Source organism: Mytilus californianus, unplaced genomic scaffold, assembly GCF_021869535.1.
Source record: "Mytilus californianus isolate M0D057914Y unplaced genomic scaffold, xbMytCali1.0.p SCAF_16, whole genome shotgun sequence".
In the NCBI taxonomy this organism is placed as follows: domain Eukaryota; kingdom Metazoa; phylum Mollusca; class Bivalvia; order Mytilida; family Mytilidae; genus Mytilus; species Mytilus californianus.
The window spans coordinates 3,728,495-3,747,991 of record NW_026262648.1 but is presented as its reverse complement, the minus strand read 5'-3'; the positions used below and the strand labels follow the sequence as shown (position 1 = coordinate 3,747,991).

The 19,497-nt window shown below is 32.0% G+C and overlaps 1 protein-coding gene across 1 annotated transcript in view; it reads left to right on the top strand.

Moving 5' to 3' along the window:
- LOC127726120 (prolyl 4-hydroxylase subunit alpha-2-like) overlaps positions 1–17,222 on the top strand; it is a 130,960-nt gene extending 113,738 nt beyond the window's left edge. The window contains exons 6-7 of the mRNA XM_052233440.1: positions 1,610–1,660; positions 17,076–17,222. Coding sequence (XP_052089400.1) covers positions 1,610–1,660; positions 17,076–17,222 — 198 coding nt within the window. The remainder of the gene's footprint in view (positions 1–1,609; positions 1,661–17,075) is intronic.
- The last annotated feature ends 2,275 nt before the right edge of the window (positions 17,223–19,497 follow it).

Sequence of the window (19,497 nt, the reverse complement as noted above, 5' to 3'; positions counted from 1 at the left end):
TAAAATTGAAAAAAAAGTATCAAAACAACGGAAAAGGCACGCGAGAGATCGCGAAGGTAAACAGGTTGGGAACAATCCCCTTATGAGGGATATTCCTTAAATGAGTGACAAGAGGTCGTCTTATTGTTGAAGAAAAGAAAAAAGAAAAACTAAGATTGTTTAACTTAAAAGGGGGAAAACTCGTTATAAAATCGAATCAAATCAAATAGTTTATTATTCCAATCAGGGTCCCATAGGGGGCATTTACAATTAACAATAATTTATGATAGTATAACTATAAGCAACAAACATGAGACATTGTACAGTTATGTAATATTTGGAACAACTTATCTAAAAGAATATCCCTTTTTTTTAATGATAAAGTAGATATAAGTCCAGGACTTTTACAAAATTCTTGGACATGTTTTGACCATATAATACCAAATAGATGTATAGTTCTTTGGAAAAAGTTTCTGTAAATGAAATAAATATGTGCTCATTTGTATCTCTTAAAAAATTTCCTTCATAAAAGAAATAGTCATTACATTAAGAGGTTGTTCCCAAGCTGAGAAATATGAACAGGACTTTAAATGGATAATCGTCACAGAAGAAGGATGTTACTGTTCTGTGTACCAAAAATACAGCACTAAAGCAAGGAATAGGACAAAAACTTGGCAGGAGGAGCAAGTCCTGCAAAAGCCATCTGCTATTCAATTCCATTTAATGTGAATACAATACTAACCATTCTTTTTGGTGGCAACACCCACAGTAAAAAAAACCCGGTTGGAAAAGTATAAAAAAAATAATACGACCGGTTGCAAGTGATTTTTTCAAAAGACCCACCTTACCTTAGTGAAAAATGGAGAACACTGATAAGGTAGGAAGAACAATTCCTAAAATTTATAAATAGTATAACCATAAAAGCTGGATTCTTCCCGTTTATCATAAAATTTGGTATGAAGTTTATTATGTGAAATTGTAATGTCATGGTCTAAAAAGGGAACAAATACAAATGGGTAACGGTGGTGTTTCGTAAGTCCTTCACGGATTGGTCTTCAAGCTTTCGTTGGGTTTCATAACTGTAATGGAATAATCATGCAATAAAAAGGTCATAATTATTCCCTGTATGTCGGAACATCATTCTTTTGGCGCTATCAGTCATTTCCAAAACAGAAAAAATCTTATCAAGCAAAAAGCGTATTATTGTCGCAATGGTGCATTTTTGTAAGTTTTATTACTGAAAAGGGATTGTAACGACTACATCGGATAAAGTTACATCCAGATTTATCGAAAGGCAAACAATGTCTGGTTAATTGATAACATTGTTGTGTAGTATACCGAGAAGAGAAATCATATTGAGGCAAAATGACCTCCAGTGCACATCAATGAAATAAACACTTTAGTTTCGTGCGTCCGAACTCTTCCAAGAAGTTAAACCGCCACACACATGAGATTTGTCACAATATTTTATAACATGTTCTTTAACGATGGTAAAAGTAAAATTCAGATAAACCGAAATATGTGTAGTTGGATATTTATATGAACTCCATTTTGTTTCCTTATGCTCTGTATGAGATGGATGTAAATTATCTTGCAGTATTAGTAAACTTTCACAAAACTTATGTTTCAGGTAGCAAACTATGGAATTGGTGGATACTTTAATCCTCATCTCGACAATTTAGTAAGATCATGTCTTATTTATCAGTCCTTCGGGTGAAATATATTTCACTCATTGATCGAGTAAAATAAATCACTGTATATGTATGTCGCCACCATTTCACATCTAAATGGGATACTTTGACGCACATTTTAGTATATTATATGTGAAATCATATGTACTTTCATCAAATATATGAACATGCCGTTCTATCACATTATCTATTGTCTATAAGATTTTCATTTGAAGATATATCGTCATCGTTCTTTTTTTTTATTCCAGACACTATCCACCGTTCAACTCTACAACCAAAATTATATTTAAAGCACTAAGGCATAAAAAAATAACAGCCACTAAATGTTGTCTTTAATTGGGACAGGTACAATTAAATGTGGACCGACTAAACAAGTTTTTTTAAATAATCTTTCATTAATTTTCCTACTAATTTCAAAAAGCATGGTACCAAAATTCTTTGGGAAAATCAGCACCAAAGCAAAAAATTGTCAATCTTGTGTATCATTATAGTTTTGAAACCATTGCTGCTATTCTTTCATTAAAAAGGGAAAACAATATAAGAAGGCAATACATGTTTTAATACCACGACAGACAAACAACGTAATGGTAAAAAGAAAAAGACGAAAGGGATAACAGTCCACAAAACACTTCACAAAAAACTAAATTTTGAGCATCTAAAATCCCACTAACTCATGAGCTCAAAGGGTAATCTCTTCGGGTTATATAAAATGTACTCGTCACAGTGCGTATATCAAATAGAAATCTGGTGATTCGGTGCATGCATTCAGTGATGTTATTAAAGGAAAACCCGTCCACTTTTCTTTAAATATGACAGCACCAAATGAGACTTACATGCACTAAGATGAGTTAAGGATCTGCTTCCATTCCAAAATACCTTAGATCATCCCTGGTTTTTGGTGGGGTTTGTGTTGTTCAATCTTTAGTTTGTTTTTTGTCACCTTTTTGTCGTTTTTGTTTTTTGCCATGGCATTGTCAGTTTAATGTCATCGACTTATGAATTTACAGATCCCTTTAGTATATTCAGCCTCTCTTAGAAAAACAATCAACTAGCATGCACAAGATTTATTTGACTTGAATTTCTTCTGCTTGCGTATTTTCACCATTTTTTGTTTATCGTGATCACAAATCTCATAACGAATTTATAAAATACAGAAGTATTTATAAAGGCAACAGTAGTATACCGCTGTTCGAAACTCATAATTCGATAGTGATAAAAACAAATCCGGGTTACAAACTAAAATTTATATTTGTATCACCAAAACCTGTTTATTGCCTCAATTTGATGTCCTTCGACAATATCGTTTGATTATATAGAAAAAGAGTTTTAGAATAATTCAATTTTGCATAAAATAGGTCAAGACAACAATAGCTTACAAATAAACGTGCCAGATTTACAAAGTTTAACGTTGCCAGATTGTCATTTCATGCGGACGTCGCAAGTGCCATTCTTTTCAGACGATTTTTTTTATATATTGATTAAGCAAGTTGTTTTCCTACGGGAACGGCATTCATTTATAAAAGGAGTGACCAGAAAAACATTCTAGAGGATATGCTAGTATTGAAAAAGCGGCGAAAGATACTGAAAGACTAATTTTTAAAATTGTTACTTGACAAATTTCCATCTTATTGGACCAAGGAGAAGAATATAAAATTAACTGATAATGTTTTGAAAATACTTTAGCATTTGTGCAATTAACCTCTTTATAACTGTTGCTAATAAATTCACCCATTTATATTTTCGACTGGTAGTCTTCCCTCTATTATTATACCATAGCCAAAAGGCAAGACCACAAAACGTTCATTTACAAATTGCAAGAATATATTGTAAAGTATTATGCAATCAGTACTTGCCACCTTCAATTTTTGGCTAAATATTTCATTTAACAGTATTTTTCTCTTAAGAACATATTACCAAATACACAAATAAATTTGTGAAAATTTACTCGAAATAAAACTAGAAATGGGCCTCACAAAATTTATTGAAAAAACATAGCTTTATATGAAATACTATAACAAAAATTTGCCTCTTACACTGTACGAAAGTTTTTTTTAACCTAATTTCTTTAAATTGGTATTGAAGGGTCAGCTATAATCGGTTATTAGTCCCAGGTGCTAAAATGTGTGTTCTTTTCAATAAATTGTTATGTAACAATGTTAGATAAAACTAGAGGCTACAGTTTCTCTCTATCTTAGTTATTTAGTTTTTGCCCAAAACACAAAGAGGGTAAACAAAACCGTCACTTAAGGGAAATCACCTCTATCTACTAACTTTTTTGGCAGAATTTGACCTGATTGTAGATCTTGCCTTGCTGATCATTTTTTTGTTATTTAAAGCTTTTATCTATCTTTTATAGTTTTCAAGCTAATAGGCAAAAACGCCAAAATTGGTAAAAAATGTCAATAAAGAACAACGACTTCAATAACCAGTCGACTGAAGAATTCGGCTATTATGACTTATTTGTAGATCTTGTCTTGCTGATCACTTATGCTGTTTAAGGTTTCTATATATCTATTGTACGTTTTATTTTTCTGATAAGGAATCTATTCATAATTTCCGCTATATTGACTCGAAAATCTTGTCTAGCTGATCAGTTTTGCTGTTGAGTTTCTCTCCATCTATTATAGTTTTCAAGATAAACGGCAAAATGGAAAAAAGAAAGGACAATAACACCAAAAGAAATTTTCTGACAGATTTGGCTTACATAGATAATAGGTAGAGCTCAATATTCAGAACATATCTGCCCCTGTCAGATTTTCTCTATCTATAGCGGTTTACATAATAATAGACAAAACTTACATTTTACCCCTATGTTCTATTTTTAGCCATGTCGGCCATCTTGGTTGGCAGGCAGGGTCATCGAACACATTTTAAAACTAGATACCCTAATGATGAGTGTGGCCAAGTTTGGTTAAATTTGGCTCAGTAGTTTCAGAGGAGACGATCTTTGTAAAAGTTAACGGACGACGGACGCAAAGTGATGGGAAAAGGGGGGCGAGTATTGTCAGGAATATTTTATCCCCGCTGCATTTTACTTTGCTGTCTTAAGACAACAATCAGGTGAGCAGTAGTCTTTTTTTATAGTCATGTAAGTGATTTTTTTCTTTTCTTGCATAACAGCGTTAATGGATGATTTCAGTAGTCTTGTTTAAATTTATTTTTACTCGTCTTGACTAGGTATACTATATGAAATTTTGTGTAGATGCTTGCCTATTGTTTTATGACCGCTCTATTTAATATATTTTATTTTATTTTATTGTGTCTTTTGATTGCTGTCTCATATATGTAGGCCTTTACTCGCGATCGGCACTTCTGACAGATTTGGCTTACATAGATAATAGGTAGAGCTCAATATTCAGAACATATCTGCCCCTGTCAGATTTTCTCTATCTATAGCGGTTTACAAAATAATAGACAAAACTTACATTTTACCCCTATGTTCTATTTTTAGCCATGTCGGCCATCTTTGTTGGCAGGCAGGGTCATCGAACACATTTTAAAACTAGATACCCTAATGATGAGTGTGGCCAAGTTTGGTTAAATTTGGCTCAGTAGTTTCAGAGGAGATGATCTTTGTAAAAGTTAACGGACGACGGACGCAAAGTGATGGGAAAAGGGGGGCGAGTATTGTAAGGAATATTTTATCCCCGCTGCATTTTACTTTGCTGTCTTAAGACATCAATCAGGTGAGCAGTAGTCTTTTTTTATAGTCATGTAAGTGATTTTTTTCTGTTCTTGCATAACAGCGTTAATGGATGATTTCAGTAGTCTTGCTTAAATTTATTTTTACTCGTCTTGACTAGGTATACTATATGAAATTTTGTGAAGATGCTTGCCTATTGTTTTATGGCCGCTCTATGTAATGTATTTTATTTTATTTTATTGTGTCTTTTCATTGCTGTCTCATATATGTAGGCCTTAACTCGCGATCGGCACTTCTTTTTTTTCAACTTGGAGATAGGGTATTGAAAGTCAAGAGTTTCCTTATATAGAAAATCAAATTCAAAAACATAACAAATGCTTAACAGTCTAAAACAAAGTAATGTCCATAGTTATGATTATTTATATGATAATTTTAGTATCACTACCCCTCGTATTCTTTCCCTAACACAAACCGTACATTATTATTTAATATATTACATCATCAACCGAAGCAAAAAGTTAAAACAGTTCCAGATTTTAGGGGCCGAAATAATTCCTGTTGAAATTTTGTAAATAGATCCGTGCCAGTAGAGTGTCTCCTCTTAGATATTTTCTTGTTCTTGTTCTTGTATGTTATCCCTTGCTATTGCTCGGGATAAAACAATCGAATACAAATGTCCAACCCTCGGTTAAATGAAAACAAATCTACGGCTGTTATCATTTATTTATTAATTAAGTCATTTCCCATTTTTCATTAGATAACTGGAAGTTTATTGTCATACTCGTAGACGAGTGTGAATATGCGTCCGACGTATTAAAATTTGCCACTGAACTATATTGCCATTCAAGTAATTAATCGTAAATTAATTTAAGACCTCGGGGTACAATTATTGATAACTTTAGTTAATGCAATAAATATATCTCGTCCATCGACTATGTGAAGACGACGATGAGTGCCCTTCAACAATGGACCATAAATGTTTAATGACAGGAACGTGATTCATCCTAAAATGCTCGCTAAAATTTATGTATAAAATATTTTCCTACAAGGTTTTATTACACAAATCAAACAATCATGGTTTACAAGAAATATGTATGTAAAATATGCAATTATACCTTCCTTCCTTCATGGCAGGACTTCGGCTTGCAATACAAAAGAAGACTCCAAAACATAAAAAAGTAGTATAAAACAGGATCCAAAACGTCATTTCTGGAATTGTGTCTTTCACCGGAGAAGATCGTTAATTTCGCACGCCTTTATGACGTCATTTACCAGATAGAAGGCGTGCCTGTAGCCCTGCTCTATTAAAAGTTTCCAGCACTTTCATAATCGTCATTCTGTAGGGTAGTAATCTTGATTCCCGTATCCTCGATGATTGGAACTTCGTTACCCTAACTCTAAACGGAAGAAAAAATTCACAACCATGGAGCAAATAATATCCACTGTGAATGTAAATATTCTTTACTTATTGCAAACAGTCTGAAACACTTAATTGATAAATTGCTTCAGAAACATGGTCAATCTGTCTATGTTTCGTATTGTGACCCGATTCCGTAAAATAAGTAGACATGTTTGTAAGTTCGTGACCTTTGTCTTGGACGGTAGCTTTTGCGCATGTGCAACAATATATAGTTCAGGCCTATTGTATTATGTATTTGAACATTTCAGAATAAATTTGAGATCAAATAACAAATGAATATCTCGAAAAAAAAGAGAAATTGGGATATACTAACTTTTTTATTCTCCTTACAACAATTATTCTAATATTTACACGTGACTTTCAATGGTCAATTAGAAAGTCCAGAATTAAACACTTTAAACATGTTTAAGATAACTATAACGATGTCACAATGTCATTAATGCATCAAAGTATTTTTTCACTCAATTTGCATTAAATGGCATAGGATTAAATAACTTTTACGTGCCAATATTCATCAGGTTTGGTTTTATCAAAATATATCAAATCCTTTTCTGATCTTAAAAACTCATCTCACATACAGACTTTAAAAATAATACTCTTGGCCTTAAAAAGGGAAAAGAGCGCCACATAACCTAAAAATAGATGATGACTAATTGTTAAGATGTCAATAACATTGCTGACAGGATTTTCCCAAGAATTCAACGAAATTCTAGGAGAGGAATAAACAGTAATAGTGGAAATAGATGTTTAAACAAATAATATGCAAGAACATACACAACTTCTCTTTTTCAAGCCGATATTAGTGAAAATGCAATGAAAAATGTCCGGTTAAGTGTATTTGAAGTAGCACGTTGCCGATGATAAATAATTATGCATGACGTCACGAATAAAGTGGAAACCCCCAAATATCACGAACTTGCACGCATAACGAACTTGCAATCATCGACGATACGACTGAGGGAGGATGACCATCTGATTAGATTTCAATTTCCCAAATATTTTGTACAGTATAAAATCAAACTTTTTCACCCATTTGCTCAACATGTGTTGGAAGTGACGATGCATACATTTTTGTCACGTGGTGATGGAAGTCACATGACAGATTCGTCTAAAAACCGTATCCCGGAACTGCCGTTATATGGGAAATTTCTGTTGAGAAATATGTTTAAAATGAGTCTTTATTTTATACCTCTTTTTGATATTTACCGAGTTCTTACTTTGTTAACCCTCTTGCTGTCGTTAATTTTAAATGGTTACATTTCGTTTGCCTGAAAATTCGACAACTGTACGTTTGTGACGTCACATTTGAAAGAGATACAGCAATGACAAGAAGCTTGCATAATTAAACATATGGACATTTGTGTTCTCTTTTGATTCTGCCTTACGTGAGTGGAACGAAATGTCCGATTTGGACTAACGTGAGAGTACCCAAATTGCACCTATTTTGACAGTTTTTTCACCTACGTTTATTAACGATCCAGACAAAAGTTACCATTCTGTGTTTATTTTGTAGATGTATCCTGTTTTACTGTATAGTTACACCAATTTAATTTTGAATCCATAGTGAATCATAGAAAAATGGGTTTGAACCGACCTCTAAACGATCCATGATTCTGTAATGAAGAGTATCCAGATTGCAACCATGATTTAATTCACATCCTTCAAAAATGAATAACAGTTGTTTTGTTTTATTTCTTCAAATATTTAGAACAATTTGACATTAGTCCATGCTTAGTATTCATTTTTTTATGAAATAGATGCTTGTAACATATTCTATTTGCTCATTTTTAAAAGATGACTTTTTGTAGAAGGTCGCATGGCGACGTTCAGTAGATTTTACTTTTTCGAGTGTGCTTCATCTGTTAAAATATATATATACTGTGAACGTTTTTGTATATTTGAACAACTTACCTATGTTAAAAGACGTCTATAATATCAAATCATAAAAATACAAATTATTTAGTCTCAAAGAAAACTTGTAAGATTTTCGTAGCTATTTTTGTTGAATAGGTGCAATTTGGGTACTCGGGTGCAACTTGGGTACTGTGACGTTAAGTGGGTTAACACATTCAAAATTCGGACATAAGAAATGTGCAAAAATTTCTAAAGCATTTGTCAACACATAGTCGGACGAATATGTCGGAAATGCAGTCAATAAAGTGCTTTATATGAAGTAAGATACGATGCAAAAAAGTGGCGACCCAGTCGTCTTGTTACCAGCTGTTTAAATACCAGTGTTTTTTTAATCTTCAGCACCAGTGTCATGTGCTTGCATGCACATACAAAAAACCAATGTTGTTGTTTGCCGCACTGGTAGACGACTTTTTCAGAGATAAAAAGTTCAATTTACATTTGCCATAATTATAACGTCACAATGAGATCACGGGTATCACGCCATTGCTTCAAAATAATCTTAGATGACCGATGGTAAAGATAATGGTTATAAAGCATAAATTATTTAGTGTGTTATAGGTTGAAATGTTTTGATTGATAATGTATACGTAAATGCAATTGATGAAACGATATATATGTCGCTATGGCATACTACCCCCTAACGACATATTTGTCGCTTTGGCATTAACACTCAAACGACATATTGGTAATCCGACTAAAAATGACAATGAGGTTTGCACATGAAATGGGTACGGACATTCAACTTTATAGAAACAGGCTTATATCCAGTTAAGATAAAACAAAAGAAAGGGAACCATGTATTTGAGAAGGTAAAAATGGCCAAGTTGGTATATTTAAATTGTTAACATCTGTTTCTATGGGCTTTAGAAGTTTAATGTAGGCGTATAATTTAGGATTTTCTTCATTTTATATACATGTTTATAAATACTTAAATTATAGTATGGAGCTGCGAGATATTTGTAAACTTTAAAATTAAAGACAAATTTTCACGAAACAGTCGATTATGGTAAGTGCAAACACGTGTGGATTTTTTATTATGCATAAGTGTAAATGTCGCCGAAAAAAATCCACTTAAAGATAACAGATTGATCTTTTTAAAAAATTTAATATGCATCTCTACCCCCGGCTACAGTTATTTTTGCGAAAATCTTAAAAATTGACAGCAATTTCATCGAAAAGAGAATGTCGGGTACACCTTTTTATGTGTTTGAGTTGACTGTTTTGTCTTGAAAACGTATATAGCAAAACCATCATCATCTCGCTCCAGATCCAAATTTATTTTATATTTTTAGGCTACATGTTGATTTTATAACATTAAAAATTTAAAGTACCAAGAAATGAAGTATATGGGTCAAGGTAAATACCTTTCGAATGAGTCATTAGAGCAGAGTAGGTATACTAGTAATAAGCTTCGTGCTACTACAACTGTTAAAATTTGAAGTGTATTTCTAATTTGTATTCTATTTATTTTCGTTCACTCATTTTTCAATTATGGCATATTAATCATTTTTATTCATGAAATGTACTAAAAAGGAAAGGTGGACATACCCTTAAATATTTACTGAAAGCCCTTGACGACAGACATTCTTATGGATCTTTTTTTATGCATAACTTAAAAATGTGTGTATCTAGGGTAATTAGTCTTCAACCTCATTTTTATTCTTCCCTTTCAAGAAATATATTAATTAGAATTTTAAGTGTTTTTTAAACTTTCGAAAATTCCTCCTGATAACCGATCAGACAATAGTTATAAGTTGACATAGGCCTAAAAGTACATTAAATGGTGCTTAATAGCTTCTAGATACTTTTGTTTTTAAAAATACAACTGTCATGTTAGGATCGTAATGATGCTATGTGGATACATTTTTCGGTTGTCAAGAGCTACATTGATAGCTGGTTATCTCTATAATAGCTTCCATTGTCACGATTCTGATACAAAAATTTAATAATACTTTTAGATATTTGGATGATATATTGGCTCTCAATATTGACGCCTTCACTATGTTCACTAAAGAGATTAATCCTGCTGAACTGACTTTAAATAAAGCTAATACTAACAATGAAGACTGCCCTTTCCTGGATGTTGATATCTATATTTTTAACGGAAAGGATTATACTAAAATTTACGATAGAAGAAATGATTTTCATTTCCTATTGTTTATTATCAATTTTTAGATGGTGACGTCCCTTGGCACCATCCTATGGTGTTTATATATCTCAACGTGTTCGATTCGCTCGTGTATATAACAGCGTATTTGATTTTAACGAAAGACACCTCTGTATTACTGAAAAATAATTACATAAGGGTTTTCGATATCACAAACTTGTCATAACATTTATCATTCGTAAATATAAATCAACGTGCAGACATCTTATACATTCAGGTATTTCACATCCCATCTTTTATGGTAATATTCTATACAAAGCACAAAAATGTCGTCATTCACCTCAAAAGCTAACCAAACCTTTAAACGGACTTATTCAGAAGGGTTATAGTTACGATACTGTTGTCAGGTAATTAAAGATGGCATTTTTTGGAATTAATATTGATTCACTTATAGGGTCTTTGCATCGGAAATAAACACATTTATTCTAAAACCAGTTGTTGGCATGATACGGGTTATGTTCTTCTCGTATATTTTATGATGGTTTGATACTAAACCACTAACGGAAGGGGTTGTGCTTAATTTTCATATGATGAAGACATAATCTTTCAATCAGCTAAATTGAGGCCTGGAGCTTGCAGGTCAGTAACTGCTAGTAGTCCTTTGTTGATTTATGTTGATCATTGTCATTTTGCTTAGTTTCTTCTGTTACCAATTCTAACATCGGACTCGGACATGAAAACAGAATTTTACTGTGCGTGTTGGTGTGTGGTTTTTTTTTTATTCCACATTGGCTAGAGGTATAGGGGAAGGGATGAGATCTCACAAAACATGAATAACCCCGCCGCTTTTTTTGCGCGTGTCCCATGTCAGGAACCTCTGGCCTTTGTTATTCTTGTATGTTTTATTTAATTTTGATTTATTTATATATTTCGGAGTTTAGTGTGACGTCCATTTTCGCTGAACTAGTATAATAATAATAATAATAATGATAATAATATCTTTATTTAAAGAGGGTAACTCATTTGAATTAAACCAATTTTCAATAAGGCTCTCTACATACAATATCAACTACATGAATAAAACAATTAATCTACTATTACACACATGTAAACAATAGATGTATATATACAAAAATATAACAAAAGTAATACACCTATTGTATACATTGTGGTTTAACTTATAAATTTCACACTGTTAAAAATTTAATGACTTGTAAGAGTATTTGAATGCAGATACAGTTTTTGATTTTTTAATTTCACACATGTAAACAATAGATGTATATATACAAAAATATAACAAAAGTAATACACCTATAGTATACATTGTGGTTTAACTTATAAATTTCACACTGTTAAAAATATAATGACTTGTAAGAGTATTTGAATGCAGATACAGTTTTTGATGTTTTAATTTCACTGGATAGTGAATTCCACACTTTTGGACCACTAAAAAAACTTGATTTGTATAATTCTGTGTTTGATTTAGGGACAATAAAATTGGCTGATGATGAAAGTCGAGTATTGTACCATTGTCTACTATTTGTAGGCACAATGTTTTGATTTATAAATTAATAATGACTTGTGGTTAAGTATTCTCTTAGTAACGGGAATAATTCCAGAATCCCTAAATAGTTCAATAGATGGTTTATGAATATCGTGTTCGTTTAAAATAATCCTAGCTGCCCTTTTTTGCAATTTTAGTAAACTGTCAATTAAAAACTTGTTACAGTTTCCCCATACTGAACAAGTATTTCTTGATTCTTGTTAATAACGCTTACGAAGAATTAATTTTTTGATAATATGATTAATTTGATCATACCAAGACAGAGTTGCGTCAACAAAAATATCAAGGACTTTTTCACAGTGACTTTCATTAAAATGTTGGCCATTAACGGATATATTTAATGTGTCATTGCAAATGACAGACAGTTTTTGTTTTAAACCTATACACATTGTCTTTGTTTTTGACACATTTACTAACATTTTGTTTTCATCACACCAATGACAAATATTTTCTAATAAAACATTGAGTCCCTGACTTATATACTTTTTGACTTTTCCCATCACAGAAATAGTGCTATCATCAGCAAATTGATCAGTGTTATGATAAGAATTAAACAAAGGCAAATCATTAATAAATATTAGGAATAGTATAGGACCTAAAACTGACCCTTGAGGTACACTTGCTTTTAATGTAGATACATTTGAAAAAGGATTTGAAATGGATACGACCTGATGTCTACTTTAATTTTTGAAGGAGCAGTTAATGATTTAGAAGATCAAAAGCTTTACACAGATCCAAAAATACTGTCCCTACTAAATTTCCTTCATCAATGGCTTTTAACCATTTATCTAACAAAGACGTCATAGCAGTTCGACAGGAATGGTTTTATACGAAGGCCTGATTGCTTGACATACAACAGATTATATTTGTGTAGAAAATTCATCAAATGAGTTTTTACGTGTCGCTCAAGGATTTTAGATAGTAATGGTAAAATTGCAGTAGGTCCGTAGTTAAATACATCATTTTTCGAATCTTTATTCTTAAAAACTCGTATAACTTTAGCCAGTTTGAATAACGATGGGTATACTGATTTTCTGATTTTTCACTACCATTGACATTATGCAAGTGTTTTCATAATTTACTACTGTTTCCTTTTTCATGTTCTATTACATCAAGTATAGAATTTTTGCTTTGAATTTTCTATAAGGTATTAAACCTTGTTTCTCCAGAATTTATAATTAGACGTATCTTTTTTCTTGTGATAATAATCACGTTGTTTCATGCCCTCCTTAATTTCATCATTTATCCACTCATTTTGATAAACATGTTTAACTCGCTTTTTAATAAGTGGAGCATGATGATTCAGCACTTCAGTAAAAATATTTATAAAACTTAGTAGCGCTTCATCAGGATCATCAATAATAAGGGGACACCGAGATAAATGGTGAATAAAATCAGTCTCGTTGAAATATTTTGTAGATCTATAAGTTATTAATCATGAATTTGCTTTTTTCTTTCTTAACCCTCTTTTATGAGAAATACAAACTGGATAGTGATCACTGAATGAATATTATGAAACTGAAATATAATCAATATTTTCTGGCACATTACAATAAACATGGTCAATTAAGGTGGATGAAGTTTTTGTAACTCTTTCATGTTTTGAAACCACCTGACGCATGTTGAAAATATCTATGAGGTGTTACCACTTAGGATGTTTTTACTTGACATTAAATCAATATTAAAATCTTCCAAAATAATAGTTTCCTTATCTTCAGTGTCAACTTTTAACAACATGGTTTCAAACTTAGTAAACCATTCAGCATGACTGTTAGGCGGTTTATATATATAACCTAGTAAAATAGGCTTTTGATGAACATTAATAAATTTTATCCACATTGACTCAATTTCTTGAATTTCCAAATCATCCCGTCTAAGCGTATTTATTTGTTTTGAAGTATGAATTAAAAGCCCATCCCCAGATTTACCAATGTTTTCCTTTCTGTGCAAATTGTACCCTAGAATAATAATTTCTTTATTCTTGACACTATTCGACAAAAATGTTTCACCCAAACATAAAATATGCGTGTTTGATTTGGATTCCGAAATTAAGTATTGTATTTCAGCAAATTTTGGTAAAATAAGGTTTATATTCAAGTGACAAATGTTAAGGGATTTATGTGGGAATATAAAAGGATTTATATGGGTATACTTGGAGCATTCTGATCTGTGCTCAAGAAGAAAAATAGCAATACACACATATAATATGAGAATTACCATAGAATGAAATAAAATACAATCGTGTGTTTGACTTGAGCAGTATTCAAAAGTTTCCAGGCGTTTGGACGAATTGAATGTTGATGTTGATTGGTTGTCTTATATGGCACATATCTCCTCCCTGTTATCCTCTCCGAATAAAAATAATACATTCTTAGTATCATGTGAACACAAGAAAGTATGTTATGGCTTAGTACTTTAGCACCGTCTACATTGGTATGTACATGGTCCTTAAATAGCGATTGATTAGGTCGATTGCCGCACAAAAAGTCTAACGTGTTATTCAGTATTTTTATTTGATTATCTTCAACTCTCAGTAATTGCTGGTTGACCTCAGAAATAATTTGGTTTGATTTGTAATCTGTAGGTCTATGTAGTATGGATGAAATAGTCAGTTGTGTTTTCCGGTAAGCTCTGTTTCACGGTGTAAATAAGATTTCTATAATCATTTATAATGGTGTGAACCGAATCTCTATCAGACACAGTGTTGGTTCCAACATGCACAACTATAACATCAACGTAATTGAGTTTGCCTTCTGGTATATATTCAATAAGTCAATCCTCAATATCTCTTACTCTTCCTCCACGGATGATTTTTACGTTTGTTGTGATGTTATCAGTTGTCATTTTCCTGGCCGACGTTCTTTTAAGCGTTGAACTTCCTATCAGAAGTAAGTTTTTCTTGTCATTGTTTGGCTAAAATAATGGAAATTTGGGACGTTCGAATTTCCTCTCATCATACTCAACGTTTAGTAATTGTTCACACCTCTGTCGCAAAAAAAGGTCCTGGTGTGTTTGGTGTAGATGATTGGCGTGTTCTACATTGTAATCTACTTTTCACTTACTGTATGTTATGTCCCAGGTGTCATTTTTGTTGTGGTTAAATTCTTTTCTTCTCTTTTGCTATTTTGAGTACTGTTATTTATTTGGGCAACTTTATCTTGCATATGAATATTTTCGTTAGATGTCTTTATCTATTTTACTTCTTGGAATACTGCATTAACTTTATCCCATAGACTCTTAGATTTATCAACGAAAGCCTTGTTATTAGAGTTAATGTCGCTTTAATGACCTGAGTTTGTGCTATCACTTCTTCAACAGAGGCTGATGCTGAACTAGTTTGCACTTTTACTGTATTTGCCAAGGAAACAAATTTATCATTTATCTCTTGAAATTGTTTGTTTGTAGAATCAATGTGACAGTTAACAGTGTCATTTAAATTTGAGACATCTTCAGCAGTAGATAGTAGTAAACCTTCAATTCTTCTTAGTGCTGAAATTACACCAAATGATGGCGAGCTGGTCTTATTGCTAGTTTTCTTTGCTTTTTGATTTATAGTCCTTCGGCGAAGTGCTACTAATTTCATCGGAATTATTTCATCTTCACTATCACTCTCATCAAATGTATGCATTGTGATTTGTATACATTATTGTTTAGGGGCCAGCTGAAGCCCGACTCCGGGTGTGGGATTTTCTTGTTGAAGACCCATTGGTGACCTTGGGCTGTTTCTTGCTCTTTGGTCGGTTTGTTGTCTCTTCGACGCATTCCCCGTTTCCACTCTCAATTTTAATGGGGAAATAACATCCTGACTGAGAAAGTTTAGTCTTAAATTTGGAATTGGTTAATATATTATGTTATAATATATTGTTATCATCACCATTATTGGCGTTTGTAAGGTCATTTTCGCAGCTGCCGAAGGCGTTGTATGTGTAGTATCACTTTGTTCATAATTCTGAGCAAGATAATTTCTGTTGATAATAAAATGCAATTCTTTGTTTAAGGGTAACAATTGAAGAAATTGTCCTTTAAATCTGTCTGTTTAGTTTAATAGACTTATATCTCATTGGCAATCATACCACATCTTCTTATTTTTATATTTTTTGATAAAGGGTATTGTTATACTCTTGTTGTTACTCTGATTATTTAAGATAAACATCAATTTGCTTATTTATAGCATGAAGCAAGCCTGAAATATTCTGAACAAGTTTCTTTTGGGCATTGCACAAGATCGTATCTTAATGTACTGTCTCTGACCATTTTTGTCCGGGTTAGATGAAGTCCAAAACCAAGCGTATAGTATGGTGATTTCGGGTAGAATGGCGGATGGGAAGGCAGGCGGGAAATAGTTGATATCTAACTTTTCAGTGTTATCAACTCCTACAGTTTTCATCTCAGATTCAAGAGAAACGCCACAGAGAGACTGCACATATGTTGAAGCTGTGCACCTGTTATTATAAAATTGTTTGAGGATTTTTTTCTAATTTTGCCAACTTGGGATTTTATTAATTTGTCAGCAAAATATTTGAAAGAGGTTACAAGTTTTCAACTTTTTCTATACAGTTTTCAGCCAAGATCCCTAAGAGTTCACAGAAAGATTTTTCACATGTTGAAGTTATGCACTTGCTATTATGGAATTGTTTTAAAAAGAATCACATTTTCCGGACTTTGGAACATAGTTATTTTCAGCTAAATTGACGCAAAGGTTAATTATTTGATGTATCATAATAAGAAATTGTCATTTACATCAATATTTATTTCAGCATAATCCTATATGGCGGCAGCCAGTACAGTCTGATGCTAACTTCGTCAAAGGATCTGGAGATAGAATCGCTACATGGATGTTCTATGTAAAGTATTCATATTCATTACCAATTACAAAGATAGAAAGTAAGAGATGTAAAGTTTAAAATAAAACCTCTACTGATATAATCTGATTTTACCTGACAGCTTAGTATTGTTGTGATTGTCATTGGCTATTATTAACAATGTTTAACGTTAAAAAAAACAAAACAAAACAAATCAAAACAAAATAAAAAAAATACAGTAGATTGAAGTAAAGAGAAAATTAACAATTGAGCTTTCCACATAAGACAAAATGTTTCTTGCATAAACAATCTTGAAAAGTTGAAAATAATTACACTGTCCAAAATAGTAATGCCTTTATTTGCATAAGGTAGACTTCAAGGGCATGTAAAAAATAAGGAAAAGTATCTAGTATTTTTCTTTTATCTTTCACTAAATAACTTATATATAACAATAAGGAGATGTGGTATGATTGGCAATGAGACAACTATCTAACAGTACCCGGGACCTTTCGCAAAGTTTGTTTACTATGATAATCCCATCCATCATTTTTAAGTTAAAATAAAGGATAGTCTGTTTTTGTCTTGACTTACACCTAGAAATGGATGGTAAAGGTAATTTGATTAGTTAATTTGAGGCAGAGAAGATTATCGTTATGGTTAATTGTTATATGGCAGTATCCACCTCCAAAATGTTATGCTTTAACTTTTATGATTTCAATATGCTGCAGGCAATTAGATCTATAGATTATATAATATTATGTACCAATAAAATTTAGAATTAATCTTCCTATGAATATGTTTTAACAAATGTCTGTAATTTACACATTTTATCGTTAGCAATTTACTAAAGGTGCAAGGAGAATTGCATTGTGATGTATATAGGTCTAATAGATTAACAAAACAATGAAATAATAAAATTCACCCTCAAAATCGTATTTACGCAAATACTAGTTTGATCAACTAAAAGTTGACCCGTGCAAGCGCGGAAATGAAAGTCATCTTATAGGCGAGTGACTTATTTCAAAAAGACGCTTAGTTAACGACTTTAATGCACCCACCTAACACACGGCTGTATTATATATCATTCGAAAGCTAATAATCTGTACTTTCTGTTTTGTCCGGTAGTAAAAAAATCGCACGGTGCATTTTCTGTTAAATCAAGGTCAAAGGTCATGAAAAAACATTCCAATTTTTGCGATTACTAAACAAAAAGCCATTTTCTAATTCTTGTACCATAAAATTTTTCAAAAGATCATATGAACTTTATATAACATAATACATTATTTCCAAATCAAACAAAAAATAAGAGGTAATATGCGCAATATTTCCCGAAAATAGAAATTCATCACAAATCCTAAAAAAATTAAAAATGTTCCAAAAGCAAAATATATCTTGGGGGATCGATATTTGTATGCTAAAAAAATAGATAAGTAATATATTTTAGGTCAAGGAATATTTGTTTTGTAATTTTAAGATGCAATTATTAATTATTGTTCATAGAACAGCCTTCTATTGAAGTGTTTGCAGTTGCCCAAAAATCTGCCATCTGCAAATAGCGATCATTTTGTTATTCTATGTTAAGATAGCACATCGCTTATTGTCAATATCAGGGAGGAGAATGATTTTCCATAATAAAAGAAGAGATATTTAAAGTTCGAAAAGAATATATACGAGCTAATGGAGGTAAGAATATGATTTTTACGAAGTCAAACTTATTTACTTTTTTTAATCATGTTTAAATGCAAACATGACTTTGCGACTAAATCGTAGGCAACATTGAAATAAGTAACCTTGTTTAGAAAAACTTGGTTGTCTAAAGCGGGATGTAAACGAACTACATATAATGCTGTTGCTTCTTATTTAGTTTAAAATCGTGTTAGACATATTAAATGTGTTTAGAAGTTTAATCTCTTTAATTATTTGAATAAAAGATGCTTCTATATATCTTTATTCTCACAAACCAAATTTCAAAGGTATAGAGATAGGATTGAGTATTTTCAACATAAGCTTTTAAAATACAAATGCAGGTCATTGTGTATGTAAAACACTATAAGCAGTTGTGAAATAAAAAAATGAAAAAGTTGAATACCTTCCTGACCTCATAAAATCATTCGCTGTTTTAGGCAGTGATCGTTTTCATGCTGTGCTCTGTTTTGTGGACTGTTGTTCGTCTCTTGGACTTTAATTTTATTTTGTTCATGGTTTTAATTAGGTTTATTTGACTCATGGTTTGAGATGTTGATTGTCCCTTTGGTATTATTTCACTTTAAAGATATCAACTTGCAGTAATGAAAATTCGCAAAAAAATCGCCTCAAAGTAAAGTGAAGAAGATTAACGCAATAAGACAAATATCCGCGAAAATAACTTAATTTGCTC